The 20,869-nt window shown below is 39.5% G+C and overlaps 1 protein-coding gene across 3 annotated transcripts in view; it reads left to right on the top strand.

The window, feature by feature from the left end:
* SUGCT (succinyl-CoA:glutarate-CoA transferase) overlaps positions 1-20,869 on the top strand; it is a 556,817-nt gene that overhangs the window by 407,475 nt on the left and 128,473 nt on the right. For 2 of the 3 annotated variants that reach the window (XM_036327439.1, XM_036327436.1), the window contains one exon: positions 11,348-11,419. The exons of the other annotated variant lie outside the window; for it this stretch is intronic. In XM_036327439.1, coding sequence (XP_036183332.1) covers positions 11,348-11,419 — 72 coding nt within the window. The remainder of the gene's footprint in view (positions 1-11,347; positions 11,420-20,869) is intronic. 3 annotated transcript variants of the gene reach the window in all.

The raw sequence follows: 20,869 nt of genomic DNA, 5'->3' as shown, positions 1-20,869 counted from the left end.
ATTTGATCCAATTAACCCTCACTGTAACCAATTTTGTTATTAGGAAGACCCCCTAACCATTAGTGCAAAAGAACCTTAGCTAATTCAATGATTCATAATTTTTAGGTTTTTTTCTGGTTGACTTTGATAGATGTGTATAGTTCAAGATAGTGGTGACTAACAATTTTTCAAATCAGGGACTGGACACAAGACTTCTTAAGAAAGCCCAGATTCCCATTTTGAAGGGTTCGGGCTATTAAGCTCATCAGATTTTTAAAATTTATTTATTTGAATGTAGAAATGCCTCTACAATATTTTTATTACATATATGGCCACTGATTTCACTGATTAAAGAATATCTCCAATATTCATTATGCTAGTGAGCAAAGCTCCTGGTATATATTAGAGCTGAAGACATCTGAAGACTATCTTGTGATAACTGTATCAGGAGCTGACATTTTGATTGTGATTTTTCTCATGTGAGCTCACCATTGCTGGGAGGTACACTCATGATTGGCACAGATGACCAGTCCAGGGGTATAGATGAAAAGTAAAACACATGTGGATACATCTCCTATCTATGCTTGAGTATTTTAAAGAAAGTTACAATCTCATAAAAACCACTCAGTAGAGCCCTAACCGGTTTGGCTCAGTGGATAGAGCATTGGCCTATAGACTGAAGAGTCTCAGGTTCTATTCTGGTCAAGGGCATGTACCTTGGTTGCAGGCACATCCCCAGTAGGGGGTGTGCACAGGAGGCAGCTGATTAATGTTTCTTTCTCATCGATGTTTCTAACTCTCTATCTCTCTCCCTTCCTCTCTGTAAAAAATCAATAAAATATATTTAAAAAAACAAACCACTCATTGGAAAGCTGAACAAGGTTGGATCCACTACACACAACTGCCCTTATCATGCAAGTCCCTTCAATAGAGTCCAGGTCCTTTATTAAATAGGAGTAGTACTCTAGGAAACTTTTTCCACTTTGCTCCTGTTTTGATGGTTTAGCCCCTGTTTTGGTGGCTGAAAACAGAGAACACTTTGTCTGGCATGGACAACAGAAGGTACCTAGTTGATAAAATAGCAGTTACATTGGAAATCCTATATAATAAAAGCCTAATATGCTAAGTGTTCAGTCATCCGGTCGTCCACTCAACCAATCAAAGCTTAATATGCTAATGATATGCTAAGGTTGCTCAACTGCTTGCTATGATGTGCACTGACCACCAGGGGCAGATGCTCCAACTGGTAGGTAAGCTTACTGCTGGGGTCCAGCCGATCGGGACTGAGAGAGATGGGCCGGACACACCCTGGAGCCCTCTTGTGGTCCCTCCCCAGCTGGCCAACCTCCCATGTTCTTCCCTGGCCCCGATTGTGCACTGGTGGGGTCCCTCAGCCTGCCCTGTGCCTTCTCACAATCCAGGACCCCTTGGGATGTCAGAGAGCCGATTTCAGCCCAATCCCACAGGCCAGGTTGAAGGACCCCACTGGTGCAGGAATTTGTGCACTGGGCCTCTAGTTTTATAATAAAAAAATCCCAGATGTTAGAGTCTCGAGTTCACAGCGAAGCCCCTCATGAATTAAAATTTGGTTGTATTTTCTAAATTTACCCTCCCTTTTTCAGTCTCATTTGCTGTTCTGTCATTGGTCTCTTCTCACTCACTCAAATATTCTCTCATGATAGGAATTTCATATCTAGTCTAGACAGTGCCTTAACTTAAAGCCATTTCCCATACCATAGCATTTTGTGCCATTAATAGAAAGATATACTATTTTATTTTAAAACCAATATTGTTAATATGTGTTTCTCCATATTAAATTAGAGGGTTAGAAAAAATGAGAAGGTAATGTCACATTTTTGACCCTTCAACTTTTTAAGGAGCAAGTCTACATGTGGACATACAGAAAGTTTATTTTTACAGAGAGATGCAACCCTTTTTCTAATGACAGAATAAAGACTTATTGTCAAAATAACCTAAATAAATAGAGCTATATATTTTTTTTGGTTTGGTAATAGAAGGATTTGGTTCTTTAAAAAATTAAAGTCAGCTGTTTAACACCTGCAAAAAATTTAGGATATATTATGTTCAAAAAGTGTTAACTTTTTAAAAGGAGATAAAAATCAGCAAACAAAAAAAAATTGTTTTTGTACAGTAAATGTTAGCATCTGAAGCACTCTCTTTAACTTATTCATGAGTGTTACTTAGAAGTCGGTCTGAGGCTCATTAGGCCGTTTAAAATCACAGGTCTATCCATATGTAGACCAAATGTTTAAAAAAGGATTGCACATCTACAAAAGAAATAAAATAAAAATAAAAGGCCTAACAGTTTTGCCTTGAAAGGCCCAGAGTACATTCTATTGTCAAAGGTAATTACATTACCTACTCCCTCCCTCCCCCCCAGGTATTAACTACTCATTGTTTCATGAGGTTTTATGGGGGTAGGGGAGTCCCATGTTTCACATTGGTAAAATCTTAATCTCAAGGGAGTTTGGACATCATTTATGATGGGGAATCATATTATCTCCCATTCTGCATTTCCTATGTTCTCTTTGGTTATTATGACCATAGTTCCCAGATCCAAATTTGGGATGCTTGGTCAGTGTAGCCATGGTCATTCTACCTGGGGGTACAGTAATAGTATAGTACAGTGATGGCGAACCTATGACATGCATGTCAGAGGTGACATGCGAACTCATTTTTTTGGTTGATTTTTCTTTGTTAAATGGCATTTAAATATATAAAATAAATATCAAAAATATAAATCTTTGTTTTACTATGGTTGTAAGTATCAAAAAATTTCTATATGTGACACGGTGCCAGAGTTAAGTTAGGGCTTTTCAAAATGCTGACACGCCGAGCTCAAAAGGTTCGCCATCACTGGTATAGTAAGTGAGACTCTAGGGACAGTAATGAATAATGAAATGAAGCACCATGTCCAATTTATTACCATGACCCATTCAACATCAGGTAACATACACACTTACATTAGGAAAGTCCATGCATTTTCTTTAAACTTAAGCACAGCATTAAGTGTGTGCAATTTTCCACTAGCAAAGGGACATTTACCTCCAAACATTCTGATCTCCCTCTGTCAGTACACCTCAGGTACTGGAAACCTTTGAGGAGGTTTCATAGAAAACTGAGACTAACGGTCCCCTTACTCTCCCAGGGAAGAGGGGGGAGGGGAGGTTAGTATTTTGTTTGTTTTTACTTAGCTTGAATATAGTTTTTATTCTTTATTTTGCAAAAGTAGGCATAAGTTATATTCATTTTATTCTCTTTTCATTTTCTAATGTCTTCAAAAAGAAAAGACTTGATAGCAACAGCCCTTGAGGCATGCGGAATTTGAAAGGGTCAATTCCGTCTCTATTATTGTTATTCTTTCAAAAGGTTTTGGACCTGTAGCACGTCAGCAGTAGAAATAGGATTTCTTTGTGTTTTGTAGTTTGTCAATTTATTTTTCTTGCTCTGTATTAGTAATTTCTTCTTTTAAAATTTAGTTTAGATTACTTTTCTGCTTAAAAAATCAACATAGACTTTTTCTGTAAAAATAAAGTGTAATAAAAGCACTTTTCCAGTTATTCTGTGTAAATTTCAGTAGTTTAATATTCTAGTTAAGAAAAGGATCATGAGAAGATGCTCAACATTGCTAATCATCAGGGAAACACAAATCAAAACCACGATGAGATATCACCTCATACCTGTCAGATGGCTATCGTCAAGAAGAAAAGAGTATTGGCAAAGACGTGGGGAAAAGGAAACCTCATGCACTGGTGGGAAAGCAAATTGCTGCAACCACCATGGAAAACAGTATGGAGTTCCTGAAAAAATTAAAAATATAGCCCTGACCAGCTTTGTTCAGTGGTTAGAGCATTAGCCTGCACACCCAAGAGTCTTGGGTTCAATTTCTGCTCAAGTGCACCTATCTGGATTACAGGTTTGATCCCAGCCCTGGATGGGGCCAGTGCTAGAGGCAACCAATGGGTGTATCTCTCTCACATTGATGTTTCTCTCTGTTGCTCACATATCTTCCTCTCTCTCTCTCTCTCCCACTACCCTTCCCTTCCACTCTCTTTGAAAATCAATGGAAAAAAAAATCCTCTGGTAAGGATCAACAAAAACAATTAAAAAATATAACTGCCATCCTAGCTGTTTTAGCTCAGTGGATAGAGCGTTGGCCTGTGGACTGAAGAGTCCGGGGTTCGATTCCGGTCAAGGGCACATGCCAAGTTGTGGGCTTGATCCCCAGTAGGGGGTGTGCAGGAGGCAGCCAATCAATGATTCTCTCTCATCATTGATGTTTCTATCTCTCTTTCCCTCTTCCTTCCTCTCTGAAATCAATAAAAATATATTTAAAAAAAATCAATAAAAACATTATATATATATATATATATATATATATATATATATATATATATATATATAATCTGCCATGTGATCTAGCCATCTTTCTTCTGGATATATATCCAAAAGAAATGAAAAGTGGATATCAAAAGGACATCCTCATCCCATATTTATTGCACATTACTTACAATGGCCAAGATATGTGAGATATATATACATGTATATATATCTCACATATCTTGGCCATTGTAAATATATATATTGAATATATTGCATATATATTATTTATATATGAATATTATTTAACCATGAGAAAGAAGGAGATTCTTTCATTTGTTTCATGTGGCAATCTTGAGGGCATTATTTTAAGTGAGATAATCCAGATATAGACAGACAAAAGCTGTATTATCTCACTAATATGTAGAATCTAAAAAAGTTGAACTTGTAGAAACAGTAGAATGGTGGTTACAAGGCTCTGGGTGTGAGGGACCTGGGGAAACTATAATATGGTGGTAATCATATTACAATATATAAACATATCAAAGCAACATATTCTACTCCTTAAATTTATAGTGTTATATGTCCATTATATCTCAATTTAAAAAATTCCCACATTAAAAAAGAAAAGAAAAAGATCAGAGCTATTTACCTCATTTGCTGCCTGTCAGGTAACAGTAAAGGACAGTTTATAGCTTTAATTTTATTTAGCCCTGAAACTTCTGCTCATGTTGCTGCAGAGGTGGCTATTTGAGGAGGTCAGTTTTTTTCATTCTCTGGCCTGTACTCAGTACTACTTCCTTTTTGCTGGGCTTACTCATGAAGTCAGAGATTGTGCTTTTATCTTTGGTGTTTATAAGTATTTATATTCCATCATAAACACATCCCACTGACTTGGGATAGATTTGATAGGGATGGCTCTAATAGAAAAATATGGTAGAAATGTGGATGTTTGAAGTTCTCGTTCCACTGTTGGGAATCTTCCCACCTCTTGTTTATGTGCAATCATTCTGTGGTTGGTAGGTAGGTCCTCCATTGCTTGACTTGCAGTTGATCCTTGCCAATTGAATTGACAAGATAAGACAGTCTCTCTTGTGAATTTTAAATTTATGTATTTATCAAGCTTATGGAGTGTCCACATTCACGCTCAGACTTTGTCACTTAAGGTTCTCTCTCATGGACAGTAACTGAGTTAATTGGTTTAGGAGTTGGCCATCTGTATTTGTTCACTAATGTTACCATAACAAATTACCACAAAGATAGCAGATTAAAACAACATAAATGTATTATCTAATAATTTGGTAGGTCAGAAATCTGACATGGGTTTCACCAGGCAAAAACCAAGATGTCAGCAGGCTGCATTCCTTTTGGACACATCTTGGGACAGTCCATTTACTTGCTCATCTGGGTTTTGGCAGAATTTTCGACTCCTTGTGGTTGTAAGATTGAGGTCCCTATTTTCTTGCTGGGTGTCAGCTGAGGGCTGTTTTCAACTTCTAAAGGCTGCTGCACTCACCGGGGCCCCATAGTGTAATGGTTAGCACTCTGGACTCTAAAGGCTGCTGCACTCTTCGGCTCATGACCCCTTTTTTATCTTCAAATCCCAACAAGGATAGGTTGAGGCCTTCTCATGTTGCATGTCTTGCTGCAGCCAGGAAAGGTTCTCCACTGCTAAGTCCTCATGTGATTAAACTGGACTACCAGATAATTCAGGATAACTCCTCTCATCAAGGTAATAATTGTACCTTTGCTTTTCCCATACAGGGTAACACCACAGATTCCAGAGATTAGGGCATGGCACCTTTCTGCTGACCACACACTCTCTGTTGCTCTGATTTGGCTTAATTCTCTATAGTCCTGCTAGTCAAATGATTTACCGAAGCTTCCCCTTATTGCCAATTTGGGACTATTTTCTAGAACCAATTCTTTCTATTAGAAAAAGACACATAGGATATAATATTATTTATTTAGACTTTGCATGTTGAAAAAACTCTATTTTAATAATTTTCACCTTTGATTAATATTTGGTCAAGTGTCTCTCATTATCATCTGTCTTTCAGAGTTGCTGTTGAGATGCCTAATGTCATTTTAATTTTTTAATCTTCTGATTTTATTTTCTTTCCTCTCCAGAAACTTTTAAAATAGTCTTTTTATAACTGATGGCTGAATACTTATCAGTGATGTGTCCTTGTGTGAATTTTTTGTCATTCATTTTGTTAGCTGGATATTCATAGGCTCCTTCAATCTGGAAGTTTTCTTGTATTATTTCTTTGATAATTTCATGATCACAGCTTAATCTGTTCTTATTTTCTGGATGAACCATCTTAGTTTTCTCTCTTTGTTTCTTAGTTCCACATTCTATTTTTTAACTCACCTATTTAATCTTCTGCTCCGATAATCTCTTGTTCTTTGAATGAGAAGGCATCCTTTTTTTTATATGGGTGTAATGAATAAATAAGTATATTGATTACATTTTGGTCCCTTGTTACTTGTTTCTATTTTACCCCTTTTTGTTTTTTTCTTAACTTTGTCTCTACTTTTCTTTTGAGAGGCTGCTGATATAGTAGTTGTAATTTCTTGTGGAGACTTTCCACTTTACTCCATATCTCTCTCAGAGTGTCAGAGAGGAAGATTAATCTCCCTCAGCTGTACCCAGTAGTGGATGATGGGCCAACATCCTCTCTTCCTTCCTCCCATCCTCCCTTCCTCCCTCCCTTCCTTCCTTCCTTCCTTTTTTGTGTTTTTTTTTCTTTTTTTTACCTGAAGTGCCTTCTAGGTTTTTCTGGCGGTCTCTTGGCTCAGGAACAGCTAGTTCCTCTTCCACATCTCAGAGTTTCATGGGGGAAGTGGATTGGGGTGCCCACACTTTTTTCTTCACACAAACACTATATGATACTGCAACCACTTCATGCTCTGTTGACTGGGGTGCTATAATAGACCTCCGTCCTTCAGTAATTTCTAGATGATATGCAAACACTAGCCTCTTATTTTTACCCTATATACCTCATAAGACTTATGTAAAATCCCTTAGGAACTCTCTCCTGAGGATCAAGATCCTCCAAGAGCATTTCCATAAGATCTTCCAGGTTCTTCAAGTCAGCAAGTCTCAAGCAGAGGATAGGTGGCTATACTTGGAAATGGTGAAGATAAGTTGTTCTTGTCCACTTCTTCTGTGACTTGAAATTAGCAGACATAGGCCCAGAAATGTTCTTTTATCCATCAACTTATCTATCAAAGAAGTGATTTGTTAATATGGAGCTACTCATCCTTCAATAAAATTTGTTGAACATTCAAGATGTTAAGACAACCTGGAAGGTGTCATAGAAATGGAAAATCTTATTAGTAGTCTTAATGTTGTGGTAAGTAAATATTAGTGCTGTGTAGGTAAAGACTCCCAGGGCATGATAAATCTTGGTCCAATAGACTGAAACTTTTTGTTCATATTCATTTTGCAGTGGTTACCATTAGAGATACAGTCTCCCTTGTGGATGTGCAGGGCCCAAAGAAGGTCGTTTTGCCAGAGATCTAAAGTGAGATGCTTCAAGATCTACTAGCCATGTGCTTCTGAGTTCCAATTTGCCCAAAGAAATAAAAACCCAGATGTTCTTCCCAGTCACTGGAATAGTTGCTATGGCACTTTTATTTGTCTGAAATTATGTTTGTTCCCAAGATAGCATTAAAAATAAAAAACTAAAGACAATTACCAAACCCCAAAGTAGTTATGTCTGAATAATAGATTACCATCAAACAAACTGTATATAATATTAAAGAAGAGATAGCAAGATACAAAATTTCAAGCATTCTGTCATTATAATTATAAGAAAAGCAATATGCAAAATAAAAAAAATTTGGAGGGACATATCCTCAAATATTAATACTAATTGTGTTTGGGAGTAAGAGTATATAGCCCTTTAAATTTTTTTTCCCTGCATTTTTCAAATTTTCTATAAAGAATTGTTTTTAAATTACTGTTTTGTGTATAAAATGATGTTAAAATAATATATATTACACTATATAAATATTTATATGATAAAAGACTTTAAATTAAAATTGGCATATTTGTGTATGAGATTAAGTATTTAAATTCTATATTCAAATTTTAAAGAAACTTTGGATGGAGTAAACATTCTAATGTCCCACTATGGAATTTTGCAATGAAATGGATTTACTTAAAGGCTAACTTAAAGAACCGTGGGGCTGGAGTGAGTTTTAAACATTGACTCCTCGTCATATAGTTTGTCAGTGAAGGAAAGAAGGGAAGGCAATTATTTAATCACATTAGGAAAATACCCAAATATACATTTTTTTGAAAACTTGTAAGCAAGACTTGCTCAGAAAGCCACAACCTGACCTCATGTATTCCAATTTCCACCGACCTGCATTTTCCCCTCTGTGTTTGCTCATTTTAAACTTATCAAGTAATTGGGGGAACAGCAGACATTTCATTGTTTGAGAGAAGACTTAAGTTTCCAGTGGCTGGCAAGTGATGAACCCTCAACTTCTTGGGAAAACAAATATAATAGGAGGGCAGTATATTTTATTTTTTTTACATCTAAATTTAAAAAAACAGTTTTCCAAGCAAAAAGAGAGCAGCAGTATTTAGAATGTTGCTCTCAAAAGAAAGATTATTATGAGTATTTTCCCAATGAGAGAAGTAAAGAACCTTATGGGATTGCTGTCTTCTTAGATTTCAGATGGAGCCTTCCTGCTATTGGCCTGCAGGCCTTCCATAAATACTGTCCTTGGTCCATAGTCCCTTCCTTCCTTCTCACTGTGTGAAGAGCACCATATAGCAAAGGCAGGAAATCTTCATGGAATCCTGGAATGAATGAGATGAAACCACAGTAGAAGGCTCATTTCTTATAAATAGACCAAGTCTGTTTGCTGCAATTCAAATTCTTGTAGCAAACACTGCTGGATATTCCTCATTTAATTGAGTAGCTCGGTGGTGGAGTGGATGGATTGGAAGGTGAGGAAGTGAGGAAGTGGGGTGGGGGTAATTTGGGGTGGGGGAGAATGATACAGAGTTAATGATGAGGATTAGCTGTGTATATTATTTTACCCAAGGTACTCTCTTCATTCATTTCCAATCTCTAGCCCTGTGGATTTTCCACATTTAAGGAATAAGTAGACACTGTAAATTACCACTTAACAGGATTCGTTTTTCATGTCAGAAACCTAAAGTGTTCCAACAGAAAGGGAAATTAATATATATATTTTTTTACAATATATATATTTTTTTACTTTCTGAGGGTTGGTTCATATGGTCACCATACTCCAAAGAGTTTCAAATTCATATTTAGATAAATGGATTTGTTCTCTCATGCATTTGGAATAGCAACAAAAAGGAATCTTCATATTTGAGCCCTTATTGTTGAATCAAAAAACCGATGCCAAAAACATGTGGAGCGTGGGACATGGGCCAAGATGGTAAACATAATGGTTACAATTTGGTTGTCTGTGACTATTGCCTTAAAGCTCTTTTTAAAACTTGTGTTTACAGTATCATTATATGTATGAACAAGAATAGTTTTGTGATGTGAGTTGACTTCTGTTCAAAAGAAATTTAAAACAAGAAAATATTTTAGACTTTAGACTTCCTATCCAGACACCTTCACATGTGCTTTGTAACTCCAATATTATTTTTCTTAAGAGCTGACTTTTTCCCCATGGCTAATTAAGTTCTATATTAATTAATGAAAAGCTACATTTTTATGTCTTACTGTAAGTCACATTAATGGAATAGTACCAGAGATTCATCTATACAAACATTTAAACTGGAATCGTTAGGAGGACTTAGAGATTGTGACTGAGCATGTTACTGACAAGGTCTATTTCTCTCCAGTGGTAAAAGCAAGAATCCATCAAGACCAAATACACTTATGCCTTTTGCCTTGGCTTTCTGACTTTCCTCTTGGAGACTTAGAAGAGGATCAAGTTAAAACTGAGGTTAGGGTCCTTACTGTTGGAAAACTAGGATGTCAAAGAATGCCCTTGAAATCTATAGGAACCGTGGGGGGGAAAGCTGAATGAAGCCTGGAGTGTTCTGGACCTCTCATTGAAAATGCAGGACATTATTTTTGTGCATGTTTTTAAGCTCTGTCATATTGTCTCATGCTACGATAAAATATATATGAATGTGGTAGACTCCAGGAAGCTGATGAATGTATGTGAGAAGAGTCTTTTTGACTCTAAGACTAGAGGTTTTCTCCTCACAGCCAGATCATAATCAAAAGCCATGCCATTTTTTGATCATGAAATATCACAGTCATAGGGGTCTGGAAAGAATCAAATTCAGCATGATCCATAATTCTCCCCAGATAGCAGGCCCAGCTTTCTGGTGAGTGTGGAATCAGAATAACCATGTTAGAAGTATTAAAAATGTAATGGAGCCAAGCCAAAATAGCCTGCAAATATCTATTCCATAATGGTGATAACTTTGTCAGTGGGGCAAGAAATTATTAAAGACTATTGGCTTAGCAATCCTACATTCATCTCCATACTAAGACCACCCTTGATATCAGGATTGTGTTCCATCAAATAGATGTCTCCCTCCCTTAGATTCTCCTAAAACCTGTCATTATAATTTTCCTTTATCCAAACTTTTGAGAGCTACATTCTCTGCTCTAAAAAGAAGAAATGGGGTGGGGGTGGGAGAGTGGAAGAGGAGCATAAAGAGAAGAAAATATGCACAAAATTTAAGACAGACACAAAAATTTGTTAAATGTGCACGATGTAGCAAAAATGTTTATATCCCTTTCTCATTTATTTCTTATAGCAATACTGTCTATTTTACAGATGAAGAAACAGGTTCATAGAGGTCTTGCCCATGATCACATAACTAGGAGGTAGTAAATCAAAATCTGTTAACCTTTAATGGTTTTTCTCAGTAAATCCCATTGAGTGTCTGTTATATCTCAAGGCTATACTAGGTGCTGAATAGAGAAAGATTATGAAATAATATGCTAAGTGTTATAGGGTTATAAGAAATTGAAGAATACAAAAGAGGTAATTCTTTGCCTTGCAGGGAACACAGATGATCCTGAGGTCTAGGAAAACTACAGTGAAGATGTACCATTTGTCTGTCTTTAGAGTGGTGGTAAGAGTTTGCCAGGTTAAGATGGCAAAGGGGTGAGGGAGGGGAAAAGAAGAAGGTTTTTCAAGTCAAGAAGTAAGAGCAACAAAAGCAAAAATTTGAAGGCTCAACAGTCCTGATTTTATGGACTTCCATGGTACAATCCCTGAAAATGCAAAAGGTCTCTTTTAATCTGTACTAAAAGAGTGGGAGCCTTCATTAGGGGGAAACTGGATGAGAAAAATAAAGCTGTAAAATTTGATGATGTGAATATGCTACCACAATGGACCCTTTCACTAACCCAAGAACATTTCATAGATCCTTGATTCCTAGGGTGGAGTGGGGGAAGAGGTTGTGGTGGGGGCAAGGATAGTGGCAGAGGAAAGAAGGTTCCAGAAGAAAGACAGATAGAACCCAGGCACCAACCTTCATTTTAAAATTCGGCAAGAGCCTGCTAGGCTGCTGCCTTCACCCAGAAGTCAGCTGAAATTGACTCATACTCAGCAAAATTCTACTAATGACAGACTCATCATGATGAGAGGGGCACATTCTTGAGAAGTTTGTTGAGGAAGGGGAAGGAGATGGCTTTCAGATAATCACGCTTTGTGCTAAGTGTGAAGAAAGGGACCCCTTAAATGGAGGGAATAAGAGTTTTAATAGGGTTCATCTTTGTAATCGTACCCCTTCATTATAAGTGATTTGGGGAGAGGAAAGGAGTTGTAGATGCCCCTTAGAAAGTTATGGAAATTACTTCCTGGACTGAGAACATTCCTAATCTCTGCCCTAGTAGCTATTATGTCCTTTAGTAGGAAAGACCAACTCTTCCTTTTTATAGTCATCTTCCCAAATACATTACATGTGGAGTGCTTGTGAACTTGAGCTTTGGCCTGAGAGAGAGGTTGTTTCTAGTACTGGCTCCACCACTTAAGAGCTGTCTGATCTTGGGCAAGTTAGTCTACCTACCAAATCCTCACTTTCCTCATCTGTTAGATGAGAATGATGGGCAGACAGTACTTACTTCACATCTTCTGTGTGAAGATGAAATTAGATAAGGAGAGCTACAATTGATGGAACATTTAATAAATTAGGTGCTGTTCTTCCAAAGTTCTTACATGCTTAATTTTTAAAAACAGTGGCCTTATTATCCCCACTTAACAGATGAGAAAGCTGAGGGTTGGAGAAGTTTAATAAGTTTCCCAAAGTCACACAAGTATCAGAGCTGGGATTTGAACCCAGACTTTGGACTTCTGAGGTCACACTGTTGGACTACCATTCTCTACTCTCAAGGAGTGTAAAGCCTTTGATCACATTAGCTGGAAGATATAATCATGGAATAAAGATAGACCAACTAAAGAAAACCTGGCTTTTTACATGAGCCTGATGCTCAGCATATTCATCAATATTAGAATTTTGAAATTCTCATCTTACCTTGATGACACTTTAACTGATATTCACTTCTTCACAAATCCCAGCTACATGCACACAGTTAAAATATTTGCTCTTTCCATGATCTGGAAGGTTTTAACAAGTGGTACTCCTTTCAGTCAATGTTTGAAAACATTTTATTCTAACCTGTGGAAAATAGAAGTCAGCATATCAAGCTCTCAAAAAACATTACCTTGTCATGTTCTCACCATACTTTTTGAAAGCATTTCCACAGCTCAAACAAATTAAAGATGTCCATACCCACAATATAACCAGTATGTATCTAGACTTTTTTGGAGGTTCATATTCAAATAAGTTCAAGTCTATTCTGATTTTATCAGCCATTGAATTCAATGGGATCTCCAGATGTTGTAAAAATTAAAATCTTGATTTTGACTGGCTGCCATTTTTGTTTTCCATTTTGAAAGCCTCTGTCAAAGGCCCCAAATGTGAATGGAGAAGATTGCCTTTAGTCTAAACCATACCAACTTGTTTCCATGCTGCGAAAGCTGACATGGAGAAAGCTCAGCAAGGATGTCAGATCTGCCCTAACATATCTATCATGGTTTGCAAAGTGTGTGATCAGTGTCTTGGCAAAACCATGAGGAGGGGAACTTCTCCAGCTGTAGCTCCAGCCTGCCACCCCTCTCTTGAACTTGGCACTTAATGAATTGGTCTTTGGTGTGTTTGCATCATAGTCAGGCTGGAATAATTTTCATTCTGAATGTAGGGCTTTTCAGTTTTGTCTCTAGTATTTCCTTTGCAATAGAAATTTTATTAACATTCATAAATAAAGTTTTCCACATACTGTCATCTATCTCTCTTCCACCTAACTTATCCCAGATTTTCTGGGGCTTGTCTGAAAATGATTCACATTGCTAGTGAACAATTGCCACATTGTTCTTGCTGGTCTGTAAATAGAACCTTGCCCTGGCTTCAGCCAGTGCGAAATATATGAATTTGTCCTCTTTTGGTCTTATTACACAAACAAATCAAAGAGGACATAAACCAATTCTGGCCATCAGTGTCCAAATCACTCCTTTTTGAAGATATTACTGTGTAGGAAATGGTGCTGCACTTTCCGAAATGAAATTAACACCTTGCCTCAAGAAGAAGCAGATGAATATGGACCACATGCCTAGAAACATTTTGGGGGATTAGATAGCCCAATGCCACTGGGTTACATGTCAGTGCGAGTGGCTTCAGCTTGAAAATCAGATACATTTGTGCTGACCACACCTTTGTTTTATGAGTTTTGGTTTCAGGAAGAGTAAGGTTAGCATTGGGCATAAGATAAGTATTTATGAAGTATTACTAAGGGGGCTGAGATTGCCAACTACAGTAAAATAGCCGACACAACATTGCCTGCGGTTAAGAACTGCTGCATGAAGGGGATGAAGAAACCAAGGCCTGGAGAGGTTGAGCAGCTTTCCCAGTCACGCAGTGGAAGAGCTAGGACCACAAAGCTTTTCTGAGTACAAAATGTCTATTCATGACCCTATACATATTCCATCCAGCCATCTTCTTTCATGTCCAATATCATGTCTCATGGACATTTGCTTAATATGTGCATACCTGCATGCACCCATGTCTAGCAACTGTCCTATATAATAAAAGCCCAGTGACGAAAATGGTGGAACGACCAGAGACCAGGACACCACGGCCCCTTGCCCCAGCTGGCCCCACCCCCCAGGGAGTGGTTAGGGGCGATCAGGCAGGCAGGCAGAGGTGGTTAGGAGCCAGTGGTCCCGGATTATGAGAAGGATGTCTGACTGCCGATTTAGGCCCCATTTGCTGCGGGATTGGGCCTAAACTGGCAGTTGGACAGCCCCTGAAAGGTCCCGGATTGTGAGAAGGTGTAGGCCAGGCTGAGGGACTTCCCACTCCTGTGCACAAATTTCATGCACCGGGCTTCTAGTCTGTTAATATTTGAAAGCACTTCTAAACTAACTTTGCATTAATACTTAGGCACCATCAGAGAGGAATGGTGGAAAAGGAAACATACTTGTATCATTGCAGTAGCTGTCTTTGAGCCAGGAGGCTGTTTGAGTGGAGGTCTGAGGTCAGAGGTTTAGGTGTGAGTTCAAACTAGGTGTCCCCAGTGCAGAGAGCCTTGCATTTCCTAGGGGCAGTTACACTGCCCAGGCTGTATCTTATGTGCAGGGTAAGTAGACTATCCCAGTCTCCAAGTGATAAATTAAAAACATGAAAAGAATTCTTACCTATGGGCTGTTAATACGAGAGAATTGACATCTAGAGCCATAACTAGCCAATGTATCTTTTGTTTTACTTCACACCCTATAGTCATTATCAAAACCTCTAAACTCCAAGTTTTGGCTACCTTGTCTGAAGTAACTGAGCCTCTAGGAAGGTGTGAGAATGCTAATAGATTTAATGTGATTCATTTGCTTCTCACTGTTTATATCAGCTCTTCATGCTCAGCAATATTTTCTTCATTACTTCATAAATGCTTGAATATTTATTACTTTGGGGGAAAACACACTACTGTTCACAATGACTGCAGCTGAAAAAAATGATAATAAACATGAGAGATTAACAGGACTCCGGAGAGGAAGCAGTTCAGGATGGTAAACCAGGATCTGTGGAATGTTAAAACAACTGTCAGCCGAAGGACAGCTAACATGTTAGAGACATGCAAAAGGTCATTGTGGGAGAAAGTAACCAAGGGGATTATAGTGTGTAATTAGTCTGTAGTTAACATTTGCATAAATATTCACAGCAGAGGACTTTTTGGATAGTAGTAGCAGATAACCAAAACACACACACACACACACACACACACACACACACAGCTAAAAGGCTGGGAAAATGTGTATAATTATGTACTCATCATTTAAGATCTGCCTCAAAACTCATCTCTAGAGCTAAATCTTTCCTATATCCTCTACGAAGACTTGTTGCATTTCACTCAGCCACCTCTGGCTCTTCTCTGTTATAAATCTATTAACTCTCCAGACTCTAGACATCTCTAGACCCTCGGCTTCCCTGATTGTTGCGTCCTGATTGTTGTTACCTGATTGTTCACACAGTGCCTAATGAAATGTGTGTATATAGGTGATCAGTAAATGATTGCTGAATACATAAAGCTTGGTCAAGGCAAGAATTATGTGGCTCAATTTTATTTAACTAACTGATAAGGTGCACCAGGCACTGTGTTAGGCACCGAGGAACAGAAACATCTCAAATAACTCTGGCTTTTACCTCCCAGTGGCCTGAAGTGATGGATCCGACTGCACCTTATTGCTGTCAATTCATTCAACTAGTCAGTCAGTCAACAAGCTTTCTCCTTGGGGCTCACCATGAGCCAGCTCTTTGTGGGACCTTTGAGGACACAAGGTAGAGATAACAGGATTTACTGTTTGGAGTCATAAATGCTGTGCTTACTCTAGGTCCAGGACTTTTGGAAAACACAGAGGAAGAGATTTTAGCAGCCTGGTGGAGTCAGTAAAACTTCCCAGGTTGTAGGAGCTGAGTCTGAAGGATGAGTGGGCAAGGACAAGGTACTTGGGTGGGCATCTGAGACAAGGTGCAGCATGAGTAAGCCCTGAAGACGGAGAGAGTGCTATGAGGAGAAGCCTGCCCGTGGTCGGCATGGCTGGGGCAGGGGTGTCAGTGTCTTAGAGGCCACTAGGAGGGAAAGGCAGTGTCCATCATGAGTATCACATGTTCAGGTGGCCTGAACCAAGGCTGTTAGAGGTAGCAGGGAGGAGTAGGCAAGAGGAGAGTGGCTCAAAGAGTAAACAAAAGAAGCTGAAGCTTGGAGTGGGTTTGCCCTTGATCTGAGTCTCAGCAATCTGAGAGCATGTGTTCATTTGTAACTGGAGCGCCAGCACAGGCTGAGGGCTAGCTCGGGATGCATACCGTCTCCTTCATGGTTGGGCCCTGTATGTGGGCCACATCAAAGAGGAAAAAGTGATTACATTCTGCTATTTGTGTGGAAAGTTCACAGATGCTTTGCGTTATACATGTCAGGATAGCAACATAATCTTCTTAAATAGCGTACTCTTTTTCTCTTGACTTTTACTTTGATATACTTTCTTTTGCTTTTACTTTGCCTAATTGGTTGCTAAGATTGGCCTCAGTATTCAGTTAGGGTTGAAACATTACATTTTACTATCCAAATAATTGGAGTTAAAAATACTTCCAACAGTATATGACTCATACTTTTCAACCCATAGATGAGAAAAAACAAAGTGGGTGACTGGATGCCTGTGATTGTGGTACAGGCTTAAGTACCACTGAGTTCTAAATGTCATTTCGGGCCCACTGGGAAGGCTCTGACACTCCCAAGTCATCCCAGACTTTCTGGCTATGCCCGACATTAGTTAGAGCCACATCCATTTAGATTCAAGTTTATTACCTACAGTGATATAGAACTTTTTAAGTTCCCATCAATCATACAGCTTTTATGTGTTTGAAAGACCTGAGAGTTTGATAGATGGGAATTGAGGTTGAGAACTAGAAATTATAGAATGGGGATGAACAAAATTTACCTGTTCTGCAATTGTATCAGATTGATTCAGTTTGGTTCAACCAACCAAATATTTACAGAGCACGTGCTGCATGAAAGATGCAGGGCCACTTCCTAAGATAGGCGTACAAATAATTGAGATGACAGCTTGTTGTGTAATGAGACTAGCTGCTAAGGGACATGGAGGGTGGGTGGAAGTGAGTAGGCATGTGTATGCCTGTGGCAGGGGTGACAACTTGGAACTCAGGCTACATGGTGGTGGACGCTGAGCAAGGAGGCTGAATGTGACAACAGCTCTACCAATATAGAAATGTAACCTTTGTCAGGTTATGCAGAGCTCAGAGTTGGCTTGCTCATCTGTAAATTAGGGATGACAAAATCTTCCCCTGTCGCTCAGAAGTTTGTTATGAAGGTCGGATGAGTTACTGAAGTGTTAAGAATGTGAAGTATACAAAGGGTGCTTAAATGCTTTTCATTATTTGATTGTTAGCAGAATGAGAATTGGAACCCAGACTATCTGATTTAATCCATGAACCACTAAATTCTGTGAGCCCTTTGAAACTATTTTTTTTCCTTGTTGCTGGAATTTGCTTTATGGGGGAAATCTTTGTGGTTACCGTAGGCAGCTGAATGTGTCTCTTGATCTATAGAGGAGGTTGGAACAAGGACAAGGAAGAAGATGACATTGAAAAGCATGGGTGGAGAATTCTATTCTACATGTTATGAGTCACATACAGTTCCTGGGACTCCGAAGATGCTGGGAACTTCTTGAAAGCCTGCCTTACACACTGTGTTCTAAGTTGCAGTGTATGTACACAAGCTAAATGGCTTTTGGTCTCACATTTCTAGCCCTATCTTAGGATTGAAGATGCTTAAAGCATTCAGGAGGACCTAAGGCGTGGGTCTTCTGGCCTTGCTGGAGTGAGATCTTACACTGTAGGATTGAAGTGATTGTGAAATGAGAGACCTACGCATTGAATCTATTCAGGGAATCCCGAATAGGAAATATCCTGGATATACTAATGTTTGAGCAACTTGGAAAGCTGAAGGAACTAAGCCCGTCATGCTGTCCTGTTTTGAACAATTTTCACTTGTTCTGCTTTAAATCACTTATTGATATTTTTATGATGGTGAAAATGGACAGATGTCAAAGGGAATGTTCCCTGACTCCCCTGGTCCTGGAAATCAATGAAAGAAACATATGTATTAACTGTATTGTTGTTTTTTTCAATATCTGAATTATGGCTTCTGATTGAATCACTTCCTGAGTTTAGACAGCAAGGATTCAGATAGCAAGGGATACTTTCTGACCATGGAGTACTACATTTTATCAGAGACTGCTAGGAGGTGCGTGATGTCACTCACTGAGGAGAAAGAACCACCACAGAAACAAAACCACACCTCGTGTCCCTTCTGCAGACCTTCCTGTAGCAAACCCAGTCTGAAAATTACAAGCAAGCGTTGGGCTTGAGAGGGAATCTTCCCCCTCCCTCTTTGGTTTGGTTGATAGTGGCCCTGCTAAAACCCTGGCTCCTTTTATCATTTGTTCCTGTTCTAGTTCATTTTCAAAAAAGCCCCAGGCCTCTGAGGCTGGCTTCCACCCCCATCAGAGATTTGAATTATGAGGACAGGAAATTAGTTCGGCTTTGTCATTTTATGACACTGTTGCCCACTCCCTCACCCACGTACCCTCCTGAAAAGTCCTGCCAACATTAAGCAGCCGTCTTTTCATGTGGCTTTGGCTGAACTTGTCCTCTAGGAAGTGCACCCCTATCTCAGCCACTCCAGCCACTTCCGAAAGCTGAGTTCATCTGTCACTCCAGTGTTCAGGGGCCCCCGGGGTGGGGGTGGTCTGTGAACAGGGCTGGGTGGCCTGAGGGCTCAATGCTGCTTCAGCAGGGCAGGCTGGCTGCTCTCGCAGCTAACACTGCTGTTCAGGGGTAGCTGCTACCTGCTTTATGCAAGACAGGAATCTTGAAAAACATGATTGTATGCAGGCTTATATCCATAGTATTTTCCTGATGGTCATCTGGAAAATGACAGAAGTGATTTACAGAAATAGAGAAAAACATAGCAATTAAAGGAATTGTGTCAAGTCCACAAGCCATTCGGGCACCAAGAGACGGTGCATTTTCAGATCTCCTTTCTACCACATTTTATCTCGCGAGAGACACTTGGTAGCTGTGCATTTTTACTGTTGAGGATTTCCAGAGCAATTCTAGAAATGTAACATGCTCTGCCACCTCGTTTTGTTAAAACTCCACTGAGTAGCTCTGTGAAGGAGGTAAGTGGGGGCTTCCCCTCACTTTCAACGGAGGAAATTGAGTTGTAGAAGGAGTTTGTGTGTGGCCTGGAGCCAGACAGTGAGTTAATGGAAGATATGTTCTAAAAACCCAGCCTGGAGTTAGGAGTCCCTGGTGTACCCAGGCCACAAGTTATATGACCCTTCTCTGACGCAGGCTTGCCAAGGTGAAGCAGAAGAAATGCTTAAGAAATTCAAAGGTTACTGTGAGACCCACCCTGGTTACATCATCGCAGGATGCAATTCTCGCTTTGTCATCAGCCCATCCTTAAACCCACCCAAGGCCTAGCTTCCCAAAATAACCCTCACCGCCACCAAAAGCCTGACCGTCCTGCCACGCTCAGAGCGATTTGAAGGCAGCCAGTTCTCTCTCAGATGATCTAGGTGGAGACAAAGAGATAATTATCAATGACCGAATTTCTTTTGTAGTGGATGGGCAGGCGGGCCGCTGGACAAGTTTAGAAGAAATGTAAAGTCCGGCTCCTAATCTTTCGTACTGTTGAGGTCTTTTTCTAATGTGAAAGAAACTTGGCATGTTTCCGATGAGGAGGATAGCAGGGTGGAAAAAAAGATATTTTCATGTGACTTTTTCCGCAGAAACATCGAAAGTCAAGGAAGCCAAGTTCAATCGTTCTTCTTAGAACCACAAATTGCCTTTTCGGCTTCTTGGACTGTGGACTTCTGTCTGCCTTTTCCTCCCCCGTGTGCTCAGCAGTGATATCTGGAGCAGATGGGGGTATTGATACTTTAGATGTATGTGTGTTATAAAGGCTCTGAGTCCACCTTGCTTTAACCCTCTCTACTTTAGGAGCCAACCTGTTATAAAGCTACTTCCAGTTTCATCATGACCCATCAACATGAGCCGGCTCCATGTTTTCAGGGCTGAGAGACTGTGGAGTAAGGTGTTCCTGTGAATGCCCTGCAAGCACCAGTGTGGGATTTCAGGCTCAACAGAAGATCACTGAAAAACATTTTTTTTTCTGGGGTAGTTTCTTGTCCTGTGGAGCCCTCACCTATAAACCAGAGCTAAACACAGGCTGCTCGTATAGGAAAAAAAAAAAAAAACTACTGCTCTCAAATCAGCGCACAAGGTGTGCAAGATTTTGATTAGAGGCGGTTCAGTTCTGTATGCACAACAAAGCCATTCTTCCGTCCCCACCCTGCCTTTGTTATTCCAAGGGAAACATCTAAGTGATATCCACATAGAGCAGGGGTGGGGAAACTTAACCGGCTATATTTGGTCAAACATTTAATT

The sequence above is a fragment of the Myotis myotis genome, unplaced genomic scaffold, assembly GCF_014108235.1.
Source record: "Myotis myotis isolate mMyoMyo1 unplaced genomic scaffold, mMyoMyo1.p scaffold_m19_p_11, whole genome shotgun sequence".
Taxonomy (NCBI): Eukaryota; Metazoa; Chordata; class Mammalia; order Chiroptera; family Vespertilionidae; genus Myotis; species Myotis myotis.
Note: the sequence above shows the minus strand (reverse complement) of the source record. Positions and strands in the feature narration are given on the sequence as shown.